The sequence below is a fragment of the Lasiodiplodia theobromae genome (genome assembly GCF_012971845.1).
Source record: "Lasiodiplodia theobromae strain AM2As chromosome Unknown scaffold_21, whole genome shotgun sequence".
Taxonomy (NCBI): Eukaryota; Fungi; Ascomycota; class Dothideomycetes; order Botryosphaeriales; family Botryosphaeriaceae; genus Lasiodiplodia; species Lasiodiplodia theobromae.
The window spans coordinates 544,181-564,344 of record NW_023336419.1 but is presented as its reverse complement, the minus strand read 5'-3'; the positions used below and the strand labels follow the sequence as shown (position 1 = coordinate 564,344).

Below are 20,164 nucleotides of genomic sequence, written 5' to 3'. Positions count from 1 at the left end.
TGTGGCTCCCATTGGCCGGGGTGCCTGGCCTTCTGCAAGCTTGATACGTCGTGCTGGGCTGGGCGATAAGAGAGGGTGGAAGCGAGGAGAAGCGCAGCGTGGTCATCCACATGTTTACTGGGTTGCGCAATGCGTCAGAGCGATTTGCCAGGTTAATTTTCTCCAGATAACCCGCCGACAACCTCCCTCCAGCCTCCAGCCCGCACGACGAACCTCCCTCACCTCTCGACGGCAACGAACACGCATCTCCCTGGTTTCGACGGCGGCGGCGCCCTGCTAGCAACTGCAAGACACAGCGCAGAGGAAAAGGCGGTGGACAGGGCGTTGAGTTGTCCCGTTCTCCCGCAGCAGCCAGCCCCTATCTCCAACGCGTCTGGGCCCAGGCCGTCCCCGCGTGCTGACCTGAGAGGAAGCGGCAGTCACGGCATCACTTGCCCAGGCACGGCTGGAAACAGAAGCCGGCGCGTCAGGCGGAAGAGCAGGCGCGGAAGGGACGACACGAGCCGGTCAGCCAGGCACCGTCCGGCGGGAGGAGAGCTTTGACCCGCCCTTTTCAGCCCTGTACGAGCACATTGGGCCGACACGAACGGAAAACGAGTTGCGGAAAAAGTCCTAAGCGTTGGAGAAGATGACAGTCGCAACGGCAAGGCCGGGCAGCCGCGGGTATTCGGGGGTGATCAACTACAGCATCAGCATGGTGAGTGCTTTCCAGTGACTATTTTCGTATGCGGCGGCCTGGGACGAGATCGCCGGATTGTGGACTGCTCCCTCCAGCGGCGGCCGGAAGCGTCAGGGTGCGGTGGGCTGCTCTGCACTTGGGCTGGCCCGCGGTCCCGAGAATCGGCGAACTATGGCCGGGCGCGCGGGCGCGCAACTGGTCGATCAAAGCTTGCGAGGCACACGACACGCCGGAAAGAAAAAATATCGACAGTCGACGATGAGGCCTGGCCAAGGGGCAGCGTCAGTCCCACACAAATGATGCAGCGCTAGGGCGCCCCCACCGCAACTCCAGCCCGTGCCAGCGTCGAGAGCACCGCGGGAAGGGTCCAGGAACTCTGCGACATCGCCCGGCTGCGTCACCACACCCCGCTGAGTCAGCCGCGGCAGGCGCGTGTCGCCGCACCGGGCCAGCGAGCGGTGCGGCTGTGGACCGGGGATGCGGGGGCCGGGGGCAGCAGGCGGTCGGGCGGATATGCAGCGGTTTGCAGGTGGTGAGCGTGAGCATGTGGAAGGGACGATCAAGCCCACGCGCGCGAGTCTCCGCCCGCCGCTCCTTGTAATGCCGAGCTAGATCGATCTTCCACCAACGCCGTCACCAGCTCCACGCAGAAGCGCTCCTCGCCCGCCCGCCCTCTCCTTCTCTCCACCTCGCCTCTCCCGCCTACCGCCTTTCACGATCGCGCCTGCTCCCCGCGCTGCCAGCCCCGCCGCCACCGCCGCAGCCCCCAGCCAGTCGACGCAAGCCGCTGCTAGACGGCCGCAATCCCGCTCGATCCACGTCTCTAGAGCCCAGCGCACGCCTCAATTGAGCCTCGTGAGCGTCTCGGGTCGAGCAGCTGCCCTACGCACCCCAGGACCATCAGCCGCACCCAGCTCGGCCCGCCGCACCTCTCCTTTCGCCGTCTCCTGATTACACATCGACCCGCCGCTCTCTCCTCGCCGCCGCGCCTTCTTAAGCTCGCTGCACCGCTGCCTTCTTCTGAATCCCTCGCACATCTCGTCCTTCTGCTTTCCGCCCCCCGCCCCGCCCACCATGGCAGAGACAAACGGCGTCTTCAGACAAGAAATGCGCAGAGTGCCTCCGGGCGAATTCGCGCGCCCAAACAGAAAAACTAACGGCTATGGCGTCCAGGCCGAGGACACGAGAATCTGCGTCGTCATGGTCGGCCTGCCCGCGCGCGGCAAGAGCTTGATTGCCACCAAAGGTGAGTTCCTGGGGTCCGGAGACTGGAGAGCCTGGGGTCGCGGGGCTCTCGTGAGCCGGGTGGGGGAGGCGCTGGGGGTGGCATGAGGAATGTGGGGGCCTCAGCTCATGTCGCGAGACCTCCGGAGAATACTGGCTGACAGGGGCAATTGTCTTGCGAATTAGTCGTGCGATACCTCCACTGGCTCTCCATCGGCGCCAAGACGTTCAATGTCGGCCAGTACCGCCGCACCAACACGCCCACGCCCTCGGCCGACTTCTTCGACACGGGCAACCAGGAGGGCGAGCGCCTGCGCAAGGCCGCCGCCGAAGCTGCCGTCAATGACATGGTCAAGTGGTTCCGCGAGGGCTTGGGCGTCGTTGCCATCCTCGACGCCACCAACAGCACCAAGACTCGCCGCCGCTGGATCCAGGAGCGCTGCGATGCCGAGGGCATCCAGACGCTGTTTGTCGAGTCGAAATGCGACGACGAGGAGCTCATAATGCAGAACATCTTGGAGGTCAAGACGACGAGCCCGGACTACAAGGGCCAGGACCCCGAGCTTGCGGCCCAGGACTTCCGCAACCGCATCCGCAACTACGAGAAGGTCTACCAGACGATCGACGAGGATGAGTACAGTCTGACCTACGTCAAGCTCATCGACGTCGGCAAGCAGGTCATCATCAACAAGATCCGGGATTACCTGCAGAGTCGTGTTGTGTACTACCTGATGAACCTCCACATCAAGCCGCGGTCCATCTGGCTCTCACGAGTATGTTATGCTCCGACTGGGGGTGTCCCTGCAATTTTTTTCTGACACCTTCTACAGCATGGCGAGTCGAAGTATAACCTTTCCGGCAAGATTGGAGGTGACGCCGACATCTCGGAACGCGGTGAGCTGTACGCGCGGAAGCTGCCTGAGCTGGTCAAGCAATCGGTGGGCGACGGACGGAAGCTCACGGTCTGGACCTCGACACTAAAGCGTACTATCCAAACGGCCCGGTTCCTGGAGTTCGAGAAGCTGGAGTGGAAGGCGCTAGACGAGCTCGACTCGGGCGTGTGTGACGGTCTTACATACGCCGAGATCGAGGAGCGGTATCCGGAAGACTTCAAGCAGCGTGATGAGGACAAGTACAACTACCGCTATCTCGGCGGCGAAAGCTACCGCGATGTCGTCATCCGTCTCGAGCCCATCATCATGGAACTGGAGCGCTCAGAGAACATTCTCATCGTCACCCACCAGGCCATCCTTCGCTGCATCTACGCGTACTTCATGAACGTTCCTCAGGAGCGTAGCCCGTGGATGGAGGTCCCGCTGCACACGCTCATCAAGCTTACGCCCAAGGCATACTCCACCCAGGAGGAAAGGCTCAAGGCGGATATCCCTGCCGTCAGCACATTCAGATCAAAGGGTAGCAGCGCAAAGCATCAGGAGTCCCCTGATGTTCCCGAGGCCCCTGATGCGAATCACGCGTAACGATGGTCGTTATTGGGCTCTGGATCCTTGGCGTTTTTCTGGGTATACAACACAACCCTCGGCTCCATGTCTCGCGAAGATGTGAGCTACCTCTGTACAGCGCAAGGTTGGCCGTTTATCCCTTCTCATATTTCCCGGTTACCTCCTCTTTTTATTACGTTTTTCTCTTGGCATATACCGTCTTGATCGTTACGTTTTTAGAGGATCATCGATCGCAGCACATGCACACATGGAGCAGCACTCTTTCTCAACCCAGATCAGACGTCTGGAGGCGTTCAAGTTTAATTGGAGGGCGATGTCATGCACCCCTCAACTCTCTTTGGTCGGCATGTCGTAGGTGGGGTGCGCTTGGTGATGGGTGCAACAGGGATCACGGTAGCAAGGACGATTATGGATTTTTGATGGATGGAAGGCTGGTTGGTCGGGTTTTGGTCGGCTTTGCAGCATCACTGGAAGAGACAAAAAATTGCATGTGGCTGGTGCCCGAGGTTGCTTTTGACTCTCTTTCTGTTGGGGTAATGCGAGCTTGGGAAATTTATGGAATACATTGTATGACAGGCAGGTAGGCAAGCATTTCTTTACGGCAAACGCACATCACTCTGATTGGCGCTTGTCGACGGCACATCTTTCTCTATCCTTCTCCGGGAGTAGGAAACGGATTTCTCGGAGGGATCGTGTCCAATCAGATTGAAGGTTAACAAGAGGAATGTGGAAGGATTACGGTTGCAAGAGCGGGGAAAGGCAGCTGGCGTGTCTCCTTGGTCATTACTCCATCATTACGTATTGCGTGCCACAGTCATGGAAGACTTGCTTGGGGGAGTTTTCTGGACATCTAATAGAGAAGAGAAGTAGATTCTTTTGCTGTCTTCGTTCTAGACATTTCCGTCCCCTCTACGCTAAGAAGTTAGTCTCCACGTGATTATAATCTTTTTTCATTCCAATTGTGATATCGCACTACTACTTTTTTTTTTTACAGCTCGCTGCTATCGTTTAGTCTTGTTTGATCCCGATCACGACATTGAAGTGCGTATGCACTATCGATACGCCATGCTTAGCCGACATCGGCGAACCCACAGTTGCCCCTCTCTTCCGAGCGGTTGGGGACACTGCTCTCTAAATTTTTTACGTGTCACCGTCACCGTCACCGCACAGTAGCAATAATGGCGGGAAAAACGGACTCATCGGTCGTTGGCATGTGTCATGTATTACGTGATCGGCATCTGGATCGGGTTGAAGAAACCGGGAGTGCGGTCGGAAGCGAGGGCATGGGTTGAAAAGAGCAGGGGGGAGAAGGGAAGGTGTGGGGACATGCTGTTCATGGTTGGCCGGGAGCAGTTCCCACCGTCACGGCGAGAATTTGGTGACGTCATCGTTCGTCGACTGCCATTTTGGGGTTGCTCGTCTGTGTTTGGCGGAGTATGATATGGTTGCCTTCCAATTCCACGTGCTCTCCTTGCTGAGGTGCACTACAGCATGGATCTGTTGCTTTGTCGCTCTGTTGCTCGCTACGGCTTATTGATGCGCCAAATTCTGCATGAGAGGTGTGCATGATCAACATTCTTGTCAAAAAAGCAGCTGGTGACAGAAGTGATGGTCACCAAGCTAGCTACATCGCAGCAACCTGACGGCTTCCCTTCCCCCTTACAGAATCGTGTTTTAGCTCGATACAGACAACTATCAAGAGCACCAATAACCAGTCCGATCTTGAGCACCAACATGATGCCAGTTGATCCTTTCTAATACCATACACATTAGCCACTCACCGCCCAAGGATGTTCTTGGAAATTGACTTTGAGATATATGATGAAGGTGGCATCGCCGTGGAGGCACCAGCCAGCCAAAAACCATGTCACTGTTATGGACTATGCTCCCAGAACGGCGCAGAGGGCTCTCGTAAGAAACTCTTAAGGAATACGTCCACGTGTCTAGTTGGTCGGAATTCTCTAACCAGTGATGTCCACAGTTGAAGATAAAGTACAGGAAATCCCTACAGGCAAAGATATCTTCTGTGAACATCTACAGTGATGGAATATCCCCGTATAATCGCCGCAAATGTGACTGTATGAAGGAGTATGCGTAACAATTCGACTTGATCTACTGAAGCAAAAATGCTGTCTACTACGTGTTCTGTTTTACCCTGAGCCGGAGTGAGAGTGACGTTAGGCAACCAGTAAAATCAGTCTAACAAACCAGTTACTTTCTTGTTCTTAGCGCTCCCTACCGAGTAACATACGTCCGAGCCAGCTGTTTACAATCCAACCGGCGAACATGGGCCATAGTTCTGTTGACCCTCAAGCGTGAGGGAGTGCTTGAGTATACGGCCATTGCCAGCTTTACAACTCTCGATCCTATCTGATTTGCTGTAGTTTTACTGCTCTTGCAGTCGTACCTGGTTGGTCCTTTGAAGGACAAATGTCGTAGCTGGCTATTCAAATGGAAGGTCCTACCGCCCTCCCGCTGCGCGCACGCTCGCGCCTGCCTGCCTGCCTGCCTGCCTGCTATCTAGCTGCCTACTAACTCGCTACTCGATTTTCGCTACCCCTACCACCCCCCGCCATGCAACCCATCGCGCAGCGCTTCCTCGCGCACAAGGAACACTTCAGCCGGTCATATCAAACAACAACCCATATCAATCTTGCTTTCTGGAGTACCATTTTACACACTAGATCATTTCAGAAGATTGCCCCAATCTTCTTCCAAACAAATTTTGAAAGAGAAGAAAGAAGAAAAAGTCTGTGCTGTTTGCTTGCTACCTAACAATATGGAGCTTCTGACTATAAACTTCATGGTAGAGTGTACAGCACTTTTTTTTTCGTGGTTGGCGTCAACCGCTCTCCCATGGGACAGTCCTTGGGCCAGAGGTGCAGCACCATCACTACTTTAAAAACAAACCTCCCGCCTCATATGCTTTGCATCATAGATATTTTGCAGCGCTTTCAGCACAGATCCCGCCAGACGACGACAACGGCACGACATAAGTTAATTCAGCACCAGCATCGGGAAATACAAAGTTCTACCGCTCGGTACTCTAAGACCCTTCTGACCAATCCGAGCAGCAAAGTCAAAGACACGCCGAATATGAATTCTCCCTCAGTCCCGAGCGCGGGCTCAGCACCCCAAAACGACCAAGGTCTCCAAAACAACCGGGCTTCCCAATCATCCGACTTCTGGTCTCTCGTAATGAACAACGACACCCCCGACGAAAGGGATAGTTCAGACGACGAGTCCGAGAGGTATTGTAGGAGAAAGCGGAGGAGACAGACAGCTACGAATCCAAACGAGGATCCAAGGAGACAGGCTTCAGAGGAGAGCGCAAGGCCAGATGAGGTGTTCACGAAGCGGAATTTCCCAAACAAGAAAAAGGATGCGCCAGTGTTCGGACCACGTGTTGGGTCGAAACGGAGGCGTGTTGAGCAGACGAAGAAAGACCCTGATTTTAAGTCGCCGGAGCCGAATCGCAAGATACCGTTGGATACGATGAGCGAACTTAGCGAGGACGAACAGGTTGCCGCCACACTGATGACCATGGGCGACCACGGTTTCGGAGCGTGGTGCTTACCACCAGATCGTCGTGAGCGCTTACTTCGCGATTACGAGGCTAAAATGGGTGGGGAGGAAACCGACGATGACGAGGAGCAAAGCACATGAAGTTAAAGCAAGCGAACAACAGCCACATTGGCGCAGGAAACCACGGGTCCTCAGTGTTGATATTCACAGCGTTGAAGGGATTAAATAATCATGAGCGGGGGTGATGTGTCTTGGGCCAGCAACAGGAAAAGCAAATGTTTGGAGTAATCGTCCGCTTGGTGCACATGGGCGTGGTTGAAGAATGGCGTTGTAACAGAGTGGGCATGGGCAAGCGGCGTCAGCTATGTGTTGCTTTCTTCGTTTCGCTGAGCATACGACAGAGGACAGATAGAAAATTTGTCGACCCAAAGACAGCTGTGTAAGCGCGAACCGGAGAATTCTTACTGGATGGACTGGGGTTGAGGGATTTTCGTTGATAATTTCCAGGATAGGAAAGTCGGATAGAGGTACATGGTGTTGGACCGGGGGTTCGGGTAGCCCCGCGCGGATCGGCAATCTTCAGGTTATAGGCTGCTGGCGGGATTGAAACACATGCGCAACGTCGATTCGCTGCAGTAGCGATCGGAGAAGTCGATGTCCAGATGAAGGATGCACATCCCGGTCGTCAATGCAGTCGCGACGGTTTTGGGAGCACGCAGGGCAAACTTCACCCGCGCGGAAGAGAAATGCCGTGGAGATGACTTCTGTGACGCAGCGGCCGCGGGATGGCTTTCAAGGGACCGGCATCTCCACAAATGTGGTTGTCGCACGATTGCGGGTCGATCATCCACGGTTTCCAGACGACACCCCATAGATTGCGCCGGTGCCGCGTAGCCGGTGGAATGCGGGCGGTGGTGCGGCGACGAGACGGGCACATGCAGGACTGAAACCTTGGAGTTCTGGTTGCAGGAGATTTGCGATGGGGATCGCCGCGGCGCTCGGCTGATGGGCAGCGGGCGTGGTGGTGCCAATTGCTCGGCGAGTGACTTGAGCGGGTTTCACGGCGGAAGCTGCAGCAGGCCAAGCGCGGCTCCCGGCTGCGCTTGACGTAACGCCAACTCCCGGCGGAGACAGTGCGCAACGAAGCGACGCGAGGCTGCACCACGCAGAGAAACAAACGACTGCGGGCGGCCTTGGGGTCTTGGGAGAGCCGCATCGAGCATGCGCGCAGCCGGCGCGGCTTGGCGGCGGTTTCAGCAGGTCGAGCCGCCCAGCTCCGCCGGCGTGAGGGAGGCAGCGCGGCTTGGCCCTGGGCCCCATGCGGTGGCCGGGCCCGCCACAGCAGCGCCGCAGTGGAGCTGCAGAGGCCGCGCGCGGCAGGCCGAGCCCACGCAAACGTTGGTGGTGGGCGAGACAGGTTATTTCCGGGCACGCAGCGATCGACGCGCGGTCGCTGCCAAGGCGCACGTGAGCAGCGCGGCGCGAGACGATGTGGACAAGTACAGCGCCGTTTCAGCCGGGCTGCTGAGGACGCAAACAGATCGGCCCACGCCCCTGTGTCGCATCCAGCATGCCGCGCTGCCGGCGGGCGGAGCGGCGCTGCGCACCAGAACCAGCTTGGCACAAAGGTCGACAAGCGCTTGGGAGTCGCATGGCGGCCAAGGGGCCCGCGGGCAGCGCGCTGGGCCAGTGGGTGCCGCATCTTCCGCCTTGGACCGAGCCAGAGGCAGCGTCTCATCAGCGCTGGGCGGCGGACGCAGCGCGCGGGCGCGCGCGCTGATTGGCCGCCGGCGCCCGCCAAGCCGACTGTGTGGACAGCCAAGTCTCCAAGACCGCAACCCCAAGCACATCAATCATCATGTAGTCCACGTCCTCGCTCTCCTCCCGAAGGGGATCTCCCCTTCCTCTTATATGTCATGGCACCACGTTACACGCCCACACCCCGCGAGCCCCTCGACCGCCGTACAAGAAGCACACCGCGTCCGCCCATGACCGCCCTCTGAGCGCTGCCAAGACCTCCCGACTGCCCCCCATGGCGACGCCCATCGCCAGCCCGGCCCCGGCCGCCTTCGACAGCACGCCCGGCAGCGACCTGTCGTCGCAATGCGACCGCATTCCCGCCGCCTGCCAGCCTGCGAAGCTGCGCGCCGCCGTCGAGCTCTCGCACGCCCCTGCGCCCCGCCCGACCGGCTCGCCGCATTCCTCGCCAAAACCCGCGCCCGCCGCGTACCCACCCTCCGGCCACGACTCCGTCATCTCCACGCCCGGCTCGCCCAAGCAGCTCTACTCGCACAGCTCCACCTCAAATACCAGCCGCGATGCCCGTCACAGCCTCGCCCAGTCGCTGCCCGTCGCCGACGACGACGAAAAGGCCGCCCTGTCGCCGCCCGCCCCGGCCGTCGTGCGCACCACCCAGCCCCGCAGCTCCAGAGACATGGTGCTCGACCTAGAGAAGCAGAGCTACTCGCCGGCGCCCCACAGCCGCCGCTCCGCCAGGACCGTCCCCCAGGACCTGTACGCTCCCGCTGACCCGGACGAGGTCGAGCTGGAGGACAAGGCCTTCAGGATCCTCGTATGTCTTAGCCGAAAGCGCTAGCATTCCCGCGCTAACCCGTCTCATAGCTCCATCTCTCTGGCTTCGCCTGCCTCGTCTCCTTCGCCATCTCGCTGTGGACTCTGCTCGCCGTCTTCATTGCTGCCCTGCTGCAGCCTCTGCGTTTCTGCAGCATGCGCCCCGACTACCGCGAGCAGCTGGTCAAGTTCCTCAGCCCGTCGCTGTGCCTCCAATTCCGTCTCATCTACAGCGCCCCGCTGTCGTCCATGTACAACACCCCGTTACTCTTCCTCGTCTGTCTGCTGTCGCCTTTCGTTGCTATTGGCATTGCCATTGCTGCCTGGATCTCGGCGTCATTCTGGATCTACGCTGCCATCATCGGCGACCCAGGCCCCAAGGACGGCCACAACGACGGCCGCGAGGCGGTTCTCACCGTCCGTTCGTACTGGGAATCCTGGCTCCTCCGCGCACTGAGATGAAGACGACGGCAACCCGTTCGAATCTCCCCTCATCACCACGGCGCTTGAAATACATGACGATATGACGAACATATACTTCGACCTTGACCGAAGCGACTCGAGCAATTTCAAGGGACCTTCACATAACTTCCACCCCGTTTCCACACTGGACGCGGGGCTGTTCTACTACGAGCACACTTCTTCTCTACCTCTCTTCGACGATGCATAGCTAGCGAGGCACGGGATTCGGCGTTTGATGATTTTTACGGATGGATTGGTCTACTTTCTGGGCAACGCGACCGCCGCCATAAGTGGAGCCCTCAGTCTCCCACGGCGGCACCCCATCGCGGACTGGCCACAAGGAAACCATCTGGACCTTATTCTGTTATCTTGGCGGTGATTTTTTCCGATACCAATTTTTTCTTCTTTTCCATATGACCTGGAGCGAAGAATTTGGTCTATTTGTGAATGGGACTTTGGGCGGGCTAAGGAAAGGCGGTGTGCGGGAACCGGTTTATACCCAGCTTGTGCGTGTTTAAATTTTTTTTTGGTGCATTTGAACATTTGTACGCCCTGTACTTGCAGCGAAGAAAAAAGGCGCAGGTCATGTTTTTATTACCCGAGATATCAAAGCCGCCAGATGGCAGAGCTAAACACTACATTTCTCTCCAAAAATTTCGTTCCATGGTTGGTTGAGTAAGAGGCGCAGAAAGCGTGCAGCCGAAGCCGGGTCGGCTCCACTCTGGTCATGTTTACCAAGACAGCAGCATAACTTGGGACGCTCGGGAAAGCCGAGCCTCTGCTCGCACCTCCCGTTTTCTACTCTGTACGACGTAATCACTTGATAAGCTAGGCTTACCTCTGAGCAATCACGTATCTTCCGTTTCTGATTTCACATATTCGAGGCAGTTCGCTTCGATCCCAACATTCGGGGATGAGGACGCGTACTTCCTTCTTTTCTCGGCTCTAGACACCAGGATCAAGACCACCCATCCTCGGCTGCAGCGGGAGAAAGAGCATACAGCCGAAAGGTTGATTTATTTGCTTGGCTACCAAGCAACCAACTTCTTTTTCTTTTGCCCCCAAGGACAGAGGATAGTGCCAAGCAGGTGGGAAAAAAAGCATAAGTGGGTGTACTATTGGTTGGTAATGTCAGAGCACTTCACGCGCCATCACCGATTTCGATGGGCCATGGCCATGCTGCGTATAGAGGAACGCAGGACTAAGGCATGTGTGCATGGGTGCCGACCCACCCGATCTCGGCGACCGTGGTGCGCGTGTGATGCGTGCTTAGGAGTGATGGAGGGGTTGTTTGGCTCGGCGCTGCGAGAATCGGACGACGCCGTGGTTCCCGTCAGCGTGGATGTGGGTTACGAGCAGTTGCGGTCCAATCTTTGGAACCGTTGGTCTCTCTACGTCTTGGGAAGACGGGTGCACGGACACACGGGTAAGCCTAGGCAGAAGAGAAAAAAGTAGACGGAATTAGGAGGGGGTGTCGAAACGGCCAAGGCAAGCGGAGGAGAAGATGAGCGGGATTGGCGGAAGTTCTACTGCTTTCGAAGGATGCTTTCGCATGCGATTTCCCGTTTTCTTCTCTATCTTACGGGTATGTCCGACGATCTTGCTTATCTTCTCGCGCTCCTGCTTGCTCTTCGCCATGGCGGAGAGAATAGGCTCTTGGGGCCCACGCCAACGGTTTAGAGTGATACAACGAAACAACAGCCAGAAGAGCAGAGCTTAATTCGTCGCCACCCAGCTAAATCGATCGGGGGACCCTTGATCATCTCTGTATTCATTCGATTGCATTTTGCGAGGCGGTGGTTGGCTTGGCCTGCCAAGCAGAGGAAGAGGGGGTTTCGTGTCTTGGTTGTTTCTTGGAAGGTCACCTGTGACTCTTTCACTTCTCAGCCGTTTTTGCACCAAGACCCCGTCGGCCGCTTGGCAGACCAAAAAGACACGCCAAAAGCGCCCAGATGGCAGTACGACATGCTGATGCGGGTTAGTTGTAACACCTCATAAGCATATACAGCTGCGACCCAATTACTCGCGCGCGCGCCAGCTGTGCTGCAGATCGCTCATTTGCCGTCACCACCCGGGATTAAAGAAGAGAGAGAGCATGTGAATCTGCAAGACGGCTAACAACAGCGTTCTCGGCACACCAAGCCCGTATTTCCCGACGACAATGCGTAGTGACCAAAGCAACGGTAGTGCTGAGGCGCTCATCAACTCCCCAAATTGCAGCCTGCTGCTGCTATGCTTGATGCACTATCGACCAGGCCAAGTCTACGACGAGCGGCCAAGTAATAGCACGACTTTGCACCATTATGGCCATTCGCAGCGCCATCTTGGCTCACACAGAGACCGCAACGAGCGGCAGATGTCGCAGGGAAGCCATGGTGAGGGCTGAGGTTTCGTCGCAGTATGCTTTCTACTTTTTTTTCTTCACATTCTTCTTCTGGGGTCCCTTGAGATATTCGAGAAATCGTGAAGGAAGCCCTATGGCAAAGTATACGTATAATGTTGCTTCAGCAGTCGTCAATAATAGATGCAAAGCGGCTGACTCAAACCGCGCCCATCGAAGATTTGGACGGGAAATTAACTTCGGGTCCGAGATGAAAGGACCAGCTACATCGATTAAAGGCGAATGTCGTATCGAGACTGATGAAAGTCGCGAGTATCGCACCTTGGCGCAACCCATGGATACAGATTCACGCAGGAGGCGGGACGGAAACACGATGGCTGGTCTTCCCGGCAGATAGTCCAAGAATTTCAAAAGCAATGGGCCCGCAGCGGGGTTGCCTTGGCGAGAATTCTAAAGGCCAAGGTTAGCCTTTCTCGTATCGACGGTGGTGCGCAAGACTACTGGCGGCATCCAATGAGCGGATCAAGAATAACTTTCCGTGCCAATGCACCCTTGAGCACTCGTGAGGTCACGTCTGGAAAGATTACGCTGTGCTGCGAGTGACGATAGCAGGACGGCTCTGGTAGAAAGAGCTACAAATGGCGCAACGCCACCAGGGATGCAGCTACTCCGGTACGCAATACGTCGTGAGGGCGATGTTGTTGGGTCTGGACTGGACCTCGGAGCGGATGGCGTAGGCCAAGATAGCCCCGGGTCGACCGGAGGAATGTCCGGCGTCCCGCTTCATGCCAAGAATGCTGCTGATACTGGATGCTGGAAAGAAGGAGGCAAGGAGAGAACGTCCAGGAACAGGTCATCGGGATTACTTTGTGCCTGAGCCAAGCAAGGTACAGATGTCTGGGGAGACTTGGCCAATGCGCACTCCACGCCAAGGCATGTAGATGATGCTGGTTTCGATTTTGCCAGGCGCCGTGGCTTGAGGGAGAGCAGCAAGCTGGCGCTTCGCGGTGCGACAACTTGGCATCGGTTCCTGAACGAAAGCGGAAGTTTTTGGAGTATGCAAGGGTCTGATTGGATATCAACATCTTTCATCGAATGCCAGCACAAACGACGGGCTCTAACTGTGTAACAACACGCCTGCACGTGCGCCTAGAATCCACGACCCCCTTCCATCGGGATCTGGACCGGCAAGGAACATTGTCTCATTATAAGTTTGCCTTCATGCCTTCTTTGCTGCCTGCGTGGCGCCACTGGCCTTCCACGCGCTCAGGATGAGATTGACAATATGATCGACGTTTTTTCCATTCTTGACCTGCGCAAAGATGGTCGGACCACCCTCCCTATAGAATGCGTCAGTTGTGGACATTCCAGCATGAGACTCAGTACTCGCCTCATCTTCCTCGCGTCCCTCTCCATGACGCCGAGATCAGCGCCCACAATCTCAGCCAGATCTGTCTTGTTGACGACAAGCAAATCGCTCTGGGTGATGCCAGGGCCGCCCTTACGCGGGATCTTGTCGCCGCCGCTCACGTCAATGACGTAGATGATGAAATCGGCCAGCTCGCGACTGTAGTTGGCAGCCAGGTTGTCGCCTCCACTCTCAATCAGGAGTAGCTCCGTCTTAAACTCGCGGTGTAGGTCTTCCAGGGCAGCCAAGTTGGTCGAAATGTCCTCACGCACAGCGGCATGGGGGCAGCCTCCCGTCTCGATGGCGCGTATGCGCTCGGCGGGCAGAGCGTTGTTACGGGTCAGGAACTCGCAGTCCTCGCGGGTGAAGATGTCATTGGTCACGGCGGCGATGCTGTACTTGTCGCGCAGGGCGAGGCAGAGGGCGAGCATGAGGGCGGTCTTGCCGGAGCCTACCGGGCTGCATGGGAGCTGTCAGCGCTCACGTCAAAGTTTGCGCACAGTCAATGCAAGCTTACCCGCCAATGCCAATCGTGAACGCGCGGTCCTCCCAGGTCCTGCCCTCGATGATGGGCATCTCCCGCCCCAGATACGAGCCGGGGCCGTCAAGGATCTCATGGGTGTGGCCGTGATCGGCGCCGGCATGCGAGTGTGAGACGCCGCCATCGTGCGAATGCGAGTGAGCCATTGCGGTCGAGATTGGCGCGGTGTAGGCTTGCGAAACTTGAAGAGGATCTGGTGCAACAGCGACGGTCCAGGCGAGGCGACGGTTTGAGCAGTGAAGTGGGATGGAGGCGAAATAATGCGCAGCGACGCGGGAGTGGGGCACGGCAGCGCGGGGCACCGGCCATGGGTCTCCCCTGCCGCGCCTGGTCAGAGCTCCCACAGCTGTTGCTCCTCTCCCCAACGCTCTCCATTTCTTTTCTGCCCATTGACACGTTGTGGAGGTTCAAATCACTCGGCCTGCTTCTCCATTGACTGCTGCAGCCCTTCGTCAACGGAACAGGCGGCTCTAGGACGAGCCCGGACGGATTGCGACGCAGTATGCGCTGCAGATCCTCTTTCCTTCTTCAATGCCATCTGCCCGCCGATACCGAGCAAATATCACCGTGCGACAAGGCGGTATCCTATCGCGCTTCGCATCATGCAGCTGCCCGCTCGCAACGCTCCTAACCACATTACTGCTGAAACAATCGTCAGAAGGCTACCCCTTTTCGCTCCCAGTTGAGCGCTGCTCGCCGCAGTGCCGGAACGTCGTTTGCGCGCGGAAATGGCATTGTCGTGTCTTGGATAATATCAACCTAGGAGACATGCCCACAGCCAAGCCAAGTCGACTTTTTCTACGGCCTTGGCACATGGAAGAACGAAATCTCCAGCAAGTCGTGTGTATGTGCAAACGGATGGCACCAAGACCCCCATGTGACCTGCCGGTGATCTTTGTATGACCGTTCTTACTTGGCTGAACTAATCATGCTGTTCGCCGTTTGCTAGTATCCCCATTCAAGAAACATCCAACAGTCTGCCACGATAGCTCCGCGCTTTCGTAGTTTCTCTTGCAGAGATCTTTGGGTATATTTGACAGTTTGGAGTGGTCCTGTGGGTGCAGCTATCTAGAGCACGACCTTTTTACAGGCACTGGCTGAGCTGCAGCCCTCGAACCCATTTCCCGTCATTGTTATCAGGCTGTCGCGCTCCCCTGATCTCGATATCGATGACATTGACCGCTTGGACGCAGATATTCAGCACATTGCGACAGCCGCTCACTTCTTCAAGTCTGGTGTGCACAATCTGCATTTTGAGATTGCCCATAAGAGCCTACCACTACGCAGACTACCCCCAGGTCTTCGATTCCTCTACCGCGTGCTAGAGTGCACCTTCTGAGCGGTGACATTGTATCATCACACATCTGTGTCTGGCTCTCAAGGAGCCCCTTCTGAATCGAGCATATTATCATCCGCCGGGCTTGGCAGGATGTTCTTTGGTTGACTGCGACCACGTGGATTGGTGGTCTGAGCGCAGACTCCAGAGCGTAAACCAACTGCAGGTCGTGAACGCTGACCCTTTCTGCATATTTATTCTAAGGTCGCACAGTACTTGATCAACTCTTCAACACCCAGGAATCTGTGCATTCTGTGAGGCCCAGACCACAGCCAAATCTATTATTTTGGAACTACACACGCTGAGCCATCTCAGCGAATCAGCTTGCCGCGGTTTTGCTTGTTTTCGTTGAACTGTCTGCTATGCGCGGAATCTCAAGGAAGACCACTCGAGCTAGCCCATGTGCTAAGTGGGGTGTTGCTTAAAGCATTTCACATACAGCCGCTTGCCGAGCTGATGCTTGTGTCAGCACGATTGGTGCAATGCAATCAGCAGTGTGCCCAGATCCGCCTCTTCGCTGCGCCAGCACAGGGCTGTGTGAATAGCAGTTGGTTGCCTATGCTGTGGGCTAGTCTGCCGCCTTCTGCGCGCGTTTGTCTCCTCGTCCACACCTCTACCAAGCAGCCGGTGACTCTCCCAACACGTTTGCCTGAACTACGGTTTCGTCTGCGCGCGTTTGTCTCCAAGTTAAGTGTCTTCAACTGCCTGCAATGCCCTCTTCCAATATTTGCTCACTTCCAGCGCAACCTCGCCAGACATTCCGAGCGCACACCCGCACGAGTCGATCCATGAGAGACACTCGTTGTTCGTCAGGTCTGCCGCCACGCTCGCGTTTGCTCGTCGCATCGCCTTTTCGATTCGCCGTGCACGCCCCGCGACTCTCGCGACCGGACGTTCGAGCCTCACGCCACCTCGGGATGCAAGCAAACGGACAGAGAGAAGTGACGATGGAACGGTTGATGCATGTTAGTTCCGGAGCAGTCTGAGCTTGGGATCATTGTCGCAAAGTGAAGATGGCAGTCTCCACCGGTCGCAGGTCGCAACCGGCCGGGAGAAGGCGCGCGCAGACAAAGATTGCGCCGCCTTGGACAACTTGACATGGATTGATACACGGCCGTGGCACGATACTAGCCGCATAATGAGGCGTTATCACTCGCGCGAGGTGCCCTGGCGGTCTAAGACAGCGACGCATAGGAGACGCCTCCCACCCAGACACTTTCAAAAGCGGGTGATAGTAGGTGAGCTCGTCAGTGAGACCCGGCCTTGCGTGTCTTGGTTCAAGTACGCACTCAGTCTCCCAGGTCATAGGCGGAACAACATGAGTCAATTAGGTCATGGGTTTTGCCACTGCTGTAGCCTGTATCTCGATCGATCGCAGTGCAGCTCAAAAATAATTTTCATCCGCAGTCAGCAGCATTTCACGACTCCAGTGCCACAGAAAATGGTTAGAAATAACGAATTCCACCTAATAGTGTCAAGAAAGAGGCTCTCTACATCCAATATCTTCTTCAGGAAGAGATATATTGTGAAATTTGACCAGTGGGCGCTCCTTCTCCTCTGCGGCTCTTGTCCTTCTATCAAAGAGTGCTGTGCTGATGATATGAAGCTGCTTAAGCGCCCCCGAGCTGTCTTTCCAGGAATTCGACCAAAGATTATCTGGTGATCCTCATCATCAGCCATCGCTTTTGGGACCTCAACCAGGAGGAGAGATCCAACATGTGTCCATGGCAGAGCCAACAAGCTGGTGGTTTGGTCACCTTGGCCCCGTCGTCAAGCGATAGTTCTGCATGCCCCAAAGGCTAAGCGTTATTAAATCCACTAAAGACTCTGGAATTTTGAAAAGGGTTACCCATGGCTGACAGTAACCCGCAGGCTGTCCAACTATCTGCACACGATAAATTGCGTCTCCACATTCCACGCTTCCGTGTCAGGTCTAGATCGGTAGCGCTTCAACGGCCCGGACATCGATCCCACATATCCTGTCATGCCACCGCCGGTGATAGTTTCCGTAGGATGAATCGACGGCTGGGATCCGTTGCAGTCTCCTCTCACAGCCGATGGCTAGCGTGGATTGGGTTTTTTATGCTTATGTCATGGGTAGTTGAAGCTATCGTCCGGACAAGAATGTAAAATTAAAAACTCTACAAACACGTCCGGACGATAGCTTCAGCTACCCACATATGTTTATTTTCTGAGAAATAGCTGAAGCTCATGCTAACCGTCCGCTACGATACCCCTATACAGGGGAGCTATGCGTCGACATGTTTTATGAGCGTCTTTCAAAGGAAACCACTTGACCTCCTTCAGTTTAGGAGATTCTGTTAATGGCGTAGTCAGTGCAAAAGACTTTGTGCCCAACTTTCGACCCTGAGCATGAGTCTCTCTCGTACATAACTTTTCCAGGTCTCGGATGACAGTCTCTACCAAATCGCACTCGGTAAATTCGACATGTCCTACAGGATGAAATGAATCATATACCCTCATTTCCCTTCCCCTTGTTCGTCATGCTACTTCTACAGCACCAATGCAACATGTCCCACGCTCTCAGCCTCGAATAGGCGAACCTGCTTCCATCCGCATATAACTTGAAGGGGGAAAATACCTTGATTACTGGTGGTTCTTCTAGCATTGACTTAGCCATTGGAACTGCCTACGCAGAGAATGGGCAAGCCAACCAATATAGCCAAGAAGCCGAATGCGTGTTGATTTCAACGCAGAGCCAACGTTACATTGGTCGACATCAACGAAGAAGCCGGCAAGCAGCATGCTAAGGACCTGTAAGCGCGCGGACTGAAGTATGGTGGCACTCAGTCTTTCCAGCGTGTGGGCTATCTGGTTTGACAACATCAGTGTCCAATTTGTCGAGGCAGACATCCAGTCGGGGCACTCGCAGGTGGAAGCGTTCAAGACGGCAATAAATCCACCCAGCGAAGACGTCAGACATGGTCGCCGCCGGTGCTGGCATGTTCAGCGAGACTTTCATTGCGCTTGAGGAAGAGCCTCGCCTCACCTTGCTCGATGAATACGCTTAGAGCCTTCAACGGTAGCATGGGAAGCTAACGCCATCAGCGCCGCCTACACGGCCAAACTCGCCCAGCTCTACTTTGAGCTTCCATCTGTCACGTTGGGAGCTTTGGTCTCAACAAAAGAGCCCAAATTCCTCTTGCTAATCGGAAGCCTATGAGCGCACGTCCATATTCCGCTTATGGTGGCGTACACGTCGCATGCGGGGTTCGTTCAGAATCATCAGGCCAATCTTTGCTAGCCGTAGACACAGGTTCAACCTGATAGCACCATGGGCTATCCCCACGCCCATGACGGCTGAGTGGATCAAGATGTTCGACGCTGTGGGTGCCGCTGTGGGGAATGTGGATCAGGCTGTTATGTCAGCTTTGCGTTGCGCGTCGGACAAAGACGTCAATGGTACCACCTTGTTTCTTGACCCAACTGCTCTCGAGATATGACTAACTGACATCTCGCAAGGCCGTACTTTCTGTATCGGTCCGCTCTGTGTGCTTGATCTTGGAGACGATCTGGTTGGCCCGAACTCAGGCAAGGCAATGCACGACCTGCTTGCCAACGCTATGTCTGGCTGATCTGGACACGCGGAGAAGGTCTTGGCTATCATGGGGGTTTCTTCATACACAGGTAGTGGGAAGAAGCTTCACGGATTGCCTGCGATGCTGGGTTGCATGGAACTTTGGAAGTGTTGATATCGCCGGAAGTTCCATGTAACCCTAGGCGGACGTCAGCAGGTATGTAGGTATGAGCAAAGACTGTCAGGCAAAACAAGATGGCCATTCACCGGGGCAGTGGCAACCAGAGCAGCGAGCCGGATGTTCGCGCATTGCATGCTACAGTCCCCGATGTGAACGGTTCCTGGTATCTTTGTTGGAGGGTCAGCCCTTTCACCAGGCCTGTATCGAGCTTCTGCGCCGCTTCGACGATTGTCCGCGATCATGCCTCCGGCACTTGTCGATCTTGCAGTCTCCTGGGAGCCGGACCCCCGGCTTCATAACCTCGTTGATGGCCCGCTCCCTGAGCTTCTCCGGCATGTTCACCGCAGCCTTGACTGCTTCGATTAGATTTCCCGCAACGTCGCCGACATTCGCTTTGAACTCCTAAAACGTCTTCCGTAAGGCTTCGAGATTCTTCGTGGTGCGCGATTGTAATTTGCCAATAAGGCATTGGAGCTCCCTTCTGGTGGTGGTGTCCGGCATTCCAGCCAGGACGTCTGACCTCATTGATGACCGCTTCCTGGGCTGTTGTCAGTCCTGAAGAACGCGTTATTCGAGGTGATCTCGGCCAGGCGACCGAGCTGTGCCGTGTGCTGGAGGGTGATGCGGAATGGGGATTGTATTTTCCTGCGTCCGCCATTTATAAGCTTTGGGGGCGCGATCTTGGGGCTCTCAACCGCTGTTCCTCGTTGATCAGACGTGCCAGTTTGGGTCTTCTTGGTTTTGGTGCGAGCGGATGCGCGTCGGGAACTCAATAATTGTGGTGTCTTCGATCGCGGCGTTGGTCAACTGTGTTTGGGTCACCACAGGCGTCAACTCTAGATGATGTTGTCACCTTAAGAGACGCAGCCGAGTAGAGCAGGCCACTTACCGGGCAGAA

General features: G+C 55.9%; 4 protein-coding genes across 4 annotated transcripts; 3 read left to right on the top strand and 1 right to left on the bottom strand.

Annotated features, from left to right (window-relative positions):
* Positions 1–1,753: 1,753 nt before the first annotated feature.
* Positions 1,754–3,381, top strand: LTHEOB_7201 (Fructose-bisphosphatase; the record flags this gene model as incomplete). The annotated part of the gene is made up of 3 exons (XM_035516542.1): positions 1,754–1,925; positions 2,090–2,676; positions 2,734–3,381. The coding sequence occupies 3 exons, from the start codon at positions 1,754–1,756 to the stop codon at positions 3,379–3,381; spliced, it is 1,407 nt and encodes a 468-aa protein (XP_035371648.1).
* A 3,180-nt stretch (positions 3,382–6,561) lies between these two features.
* On the top strand, positions 6,562–7,029 carry LTHEOB_7200 (Kinase-like protein; the record flags this gene model as incomplete). Its single annotated transcript, XM_035516541.1, has 1 exon — positions 6,562–7,029. One exon carries the CDS (start codon positions 6,562–6,564, stop codon positions 7,027–7,029), a length of 468 nt encoding a protein of 155 aa, XP_035371647.1.
* A 1,891-nt stretch (positions 7,030–8,920) lies between these two features.
* On the top strand, positions 8,921–9,921 carry LTHEOB_7199 (uncharacterized protein; the record flags this gene model as incomplete). Its single annotated transcript, XM_035516538.1, has 2 exons — positions 8,921–9,460; positions 9,511–9,921. The coding sequence occupies 2 exons, from the start codon at positions 8,921–8,923 to the stop codon at positions 9,919–9,921; spliced, it is 951 nt and encodes a 316-aa protein (XP_035371646.1).
* Positions 9,922–13,481: 3,560 nt separating this feature from the next.
* On the bottom strand, positions 13,482–14,357 carry LTHEOB_7198 (Urease accessory protein; the record flags this gene model as incomplete). Its single annotated transcript, XM_035516537.1, has 3 exons — positions 13,482–13,598; positions 13,649–14,129; positions 14,188–14,357. The coding sequence occupies 3 exons, from the start codon at positions 14,355–14,357 to the stop codon at positions 13,482–13,484; spliced, it is 768 nt and encodes a 255-aa protein (XP_035371645.1).
* Positions 14,358–20,164: the final 5,807 nt, after the last annotated feature.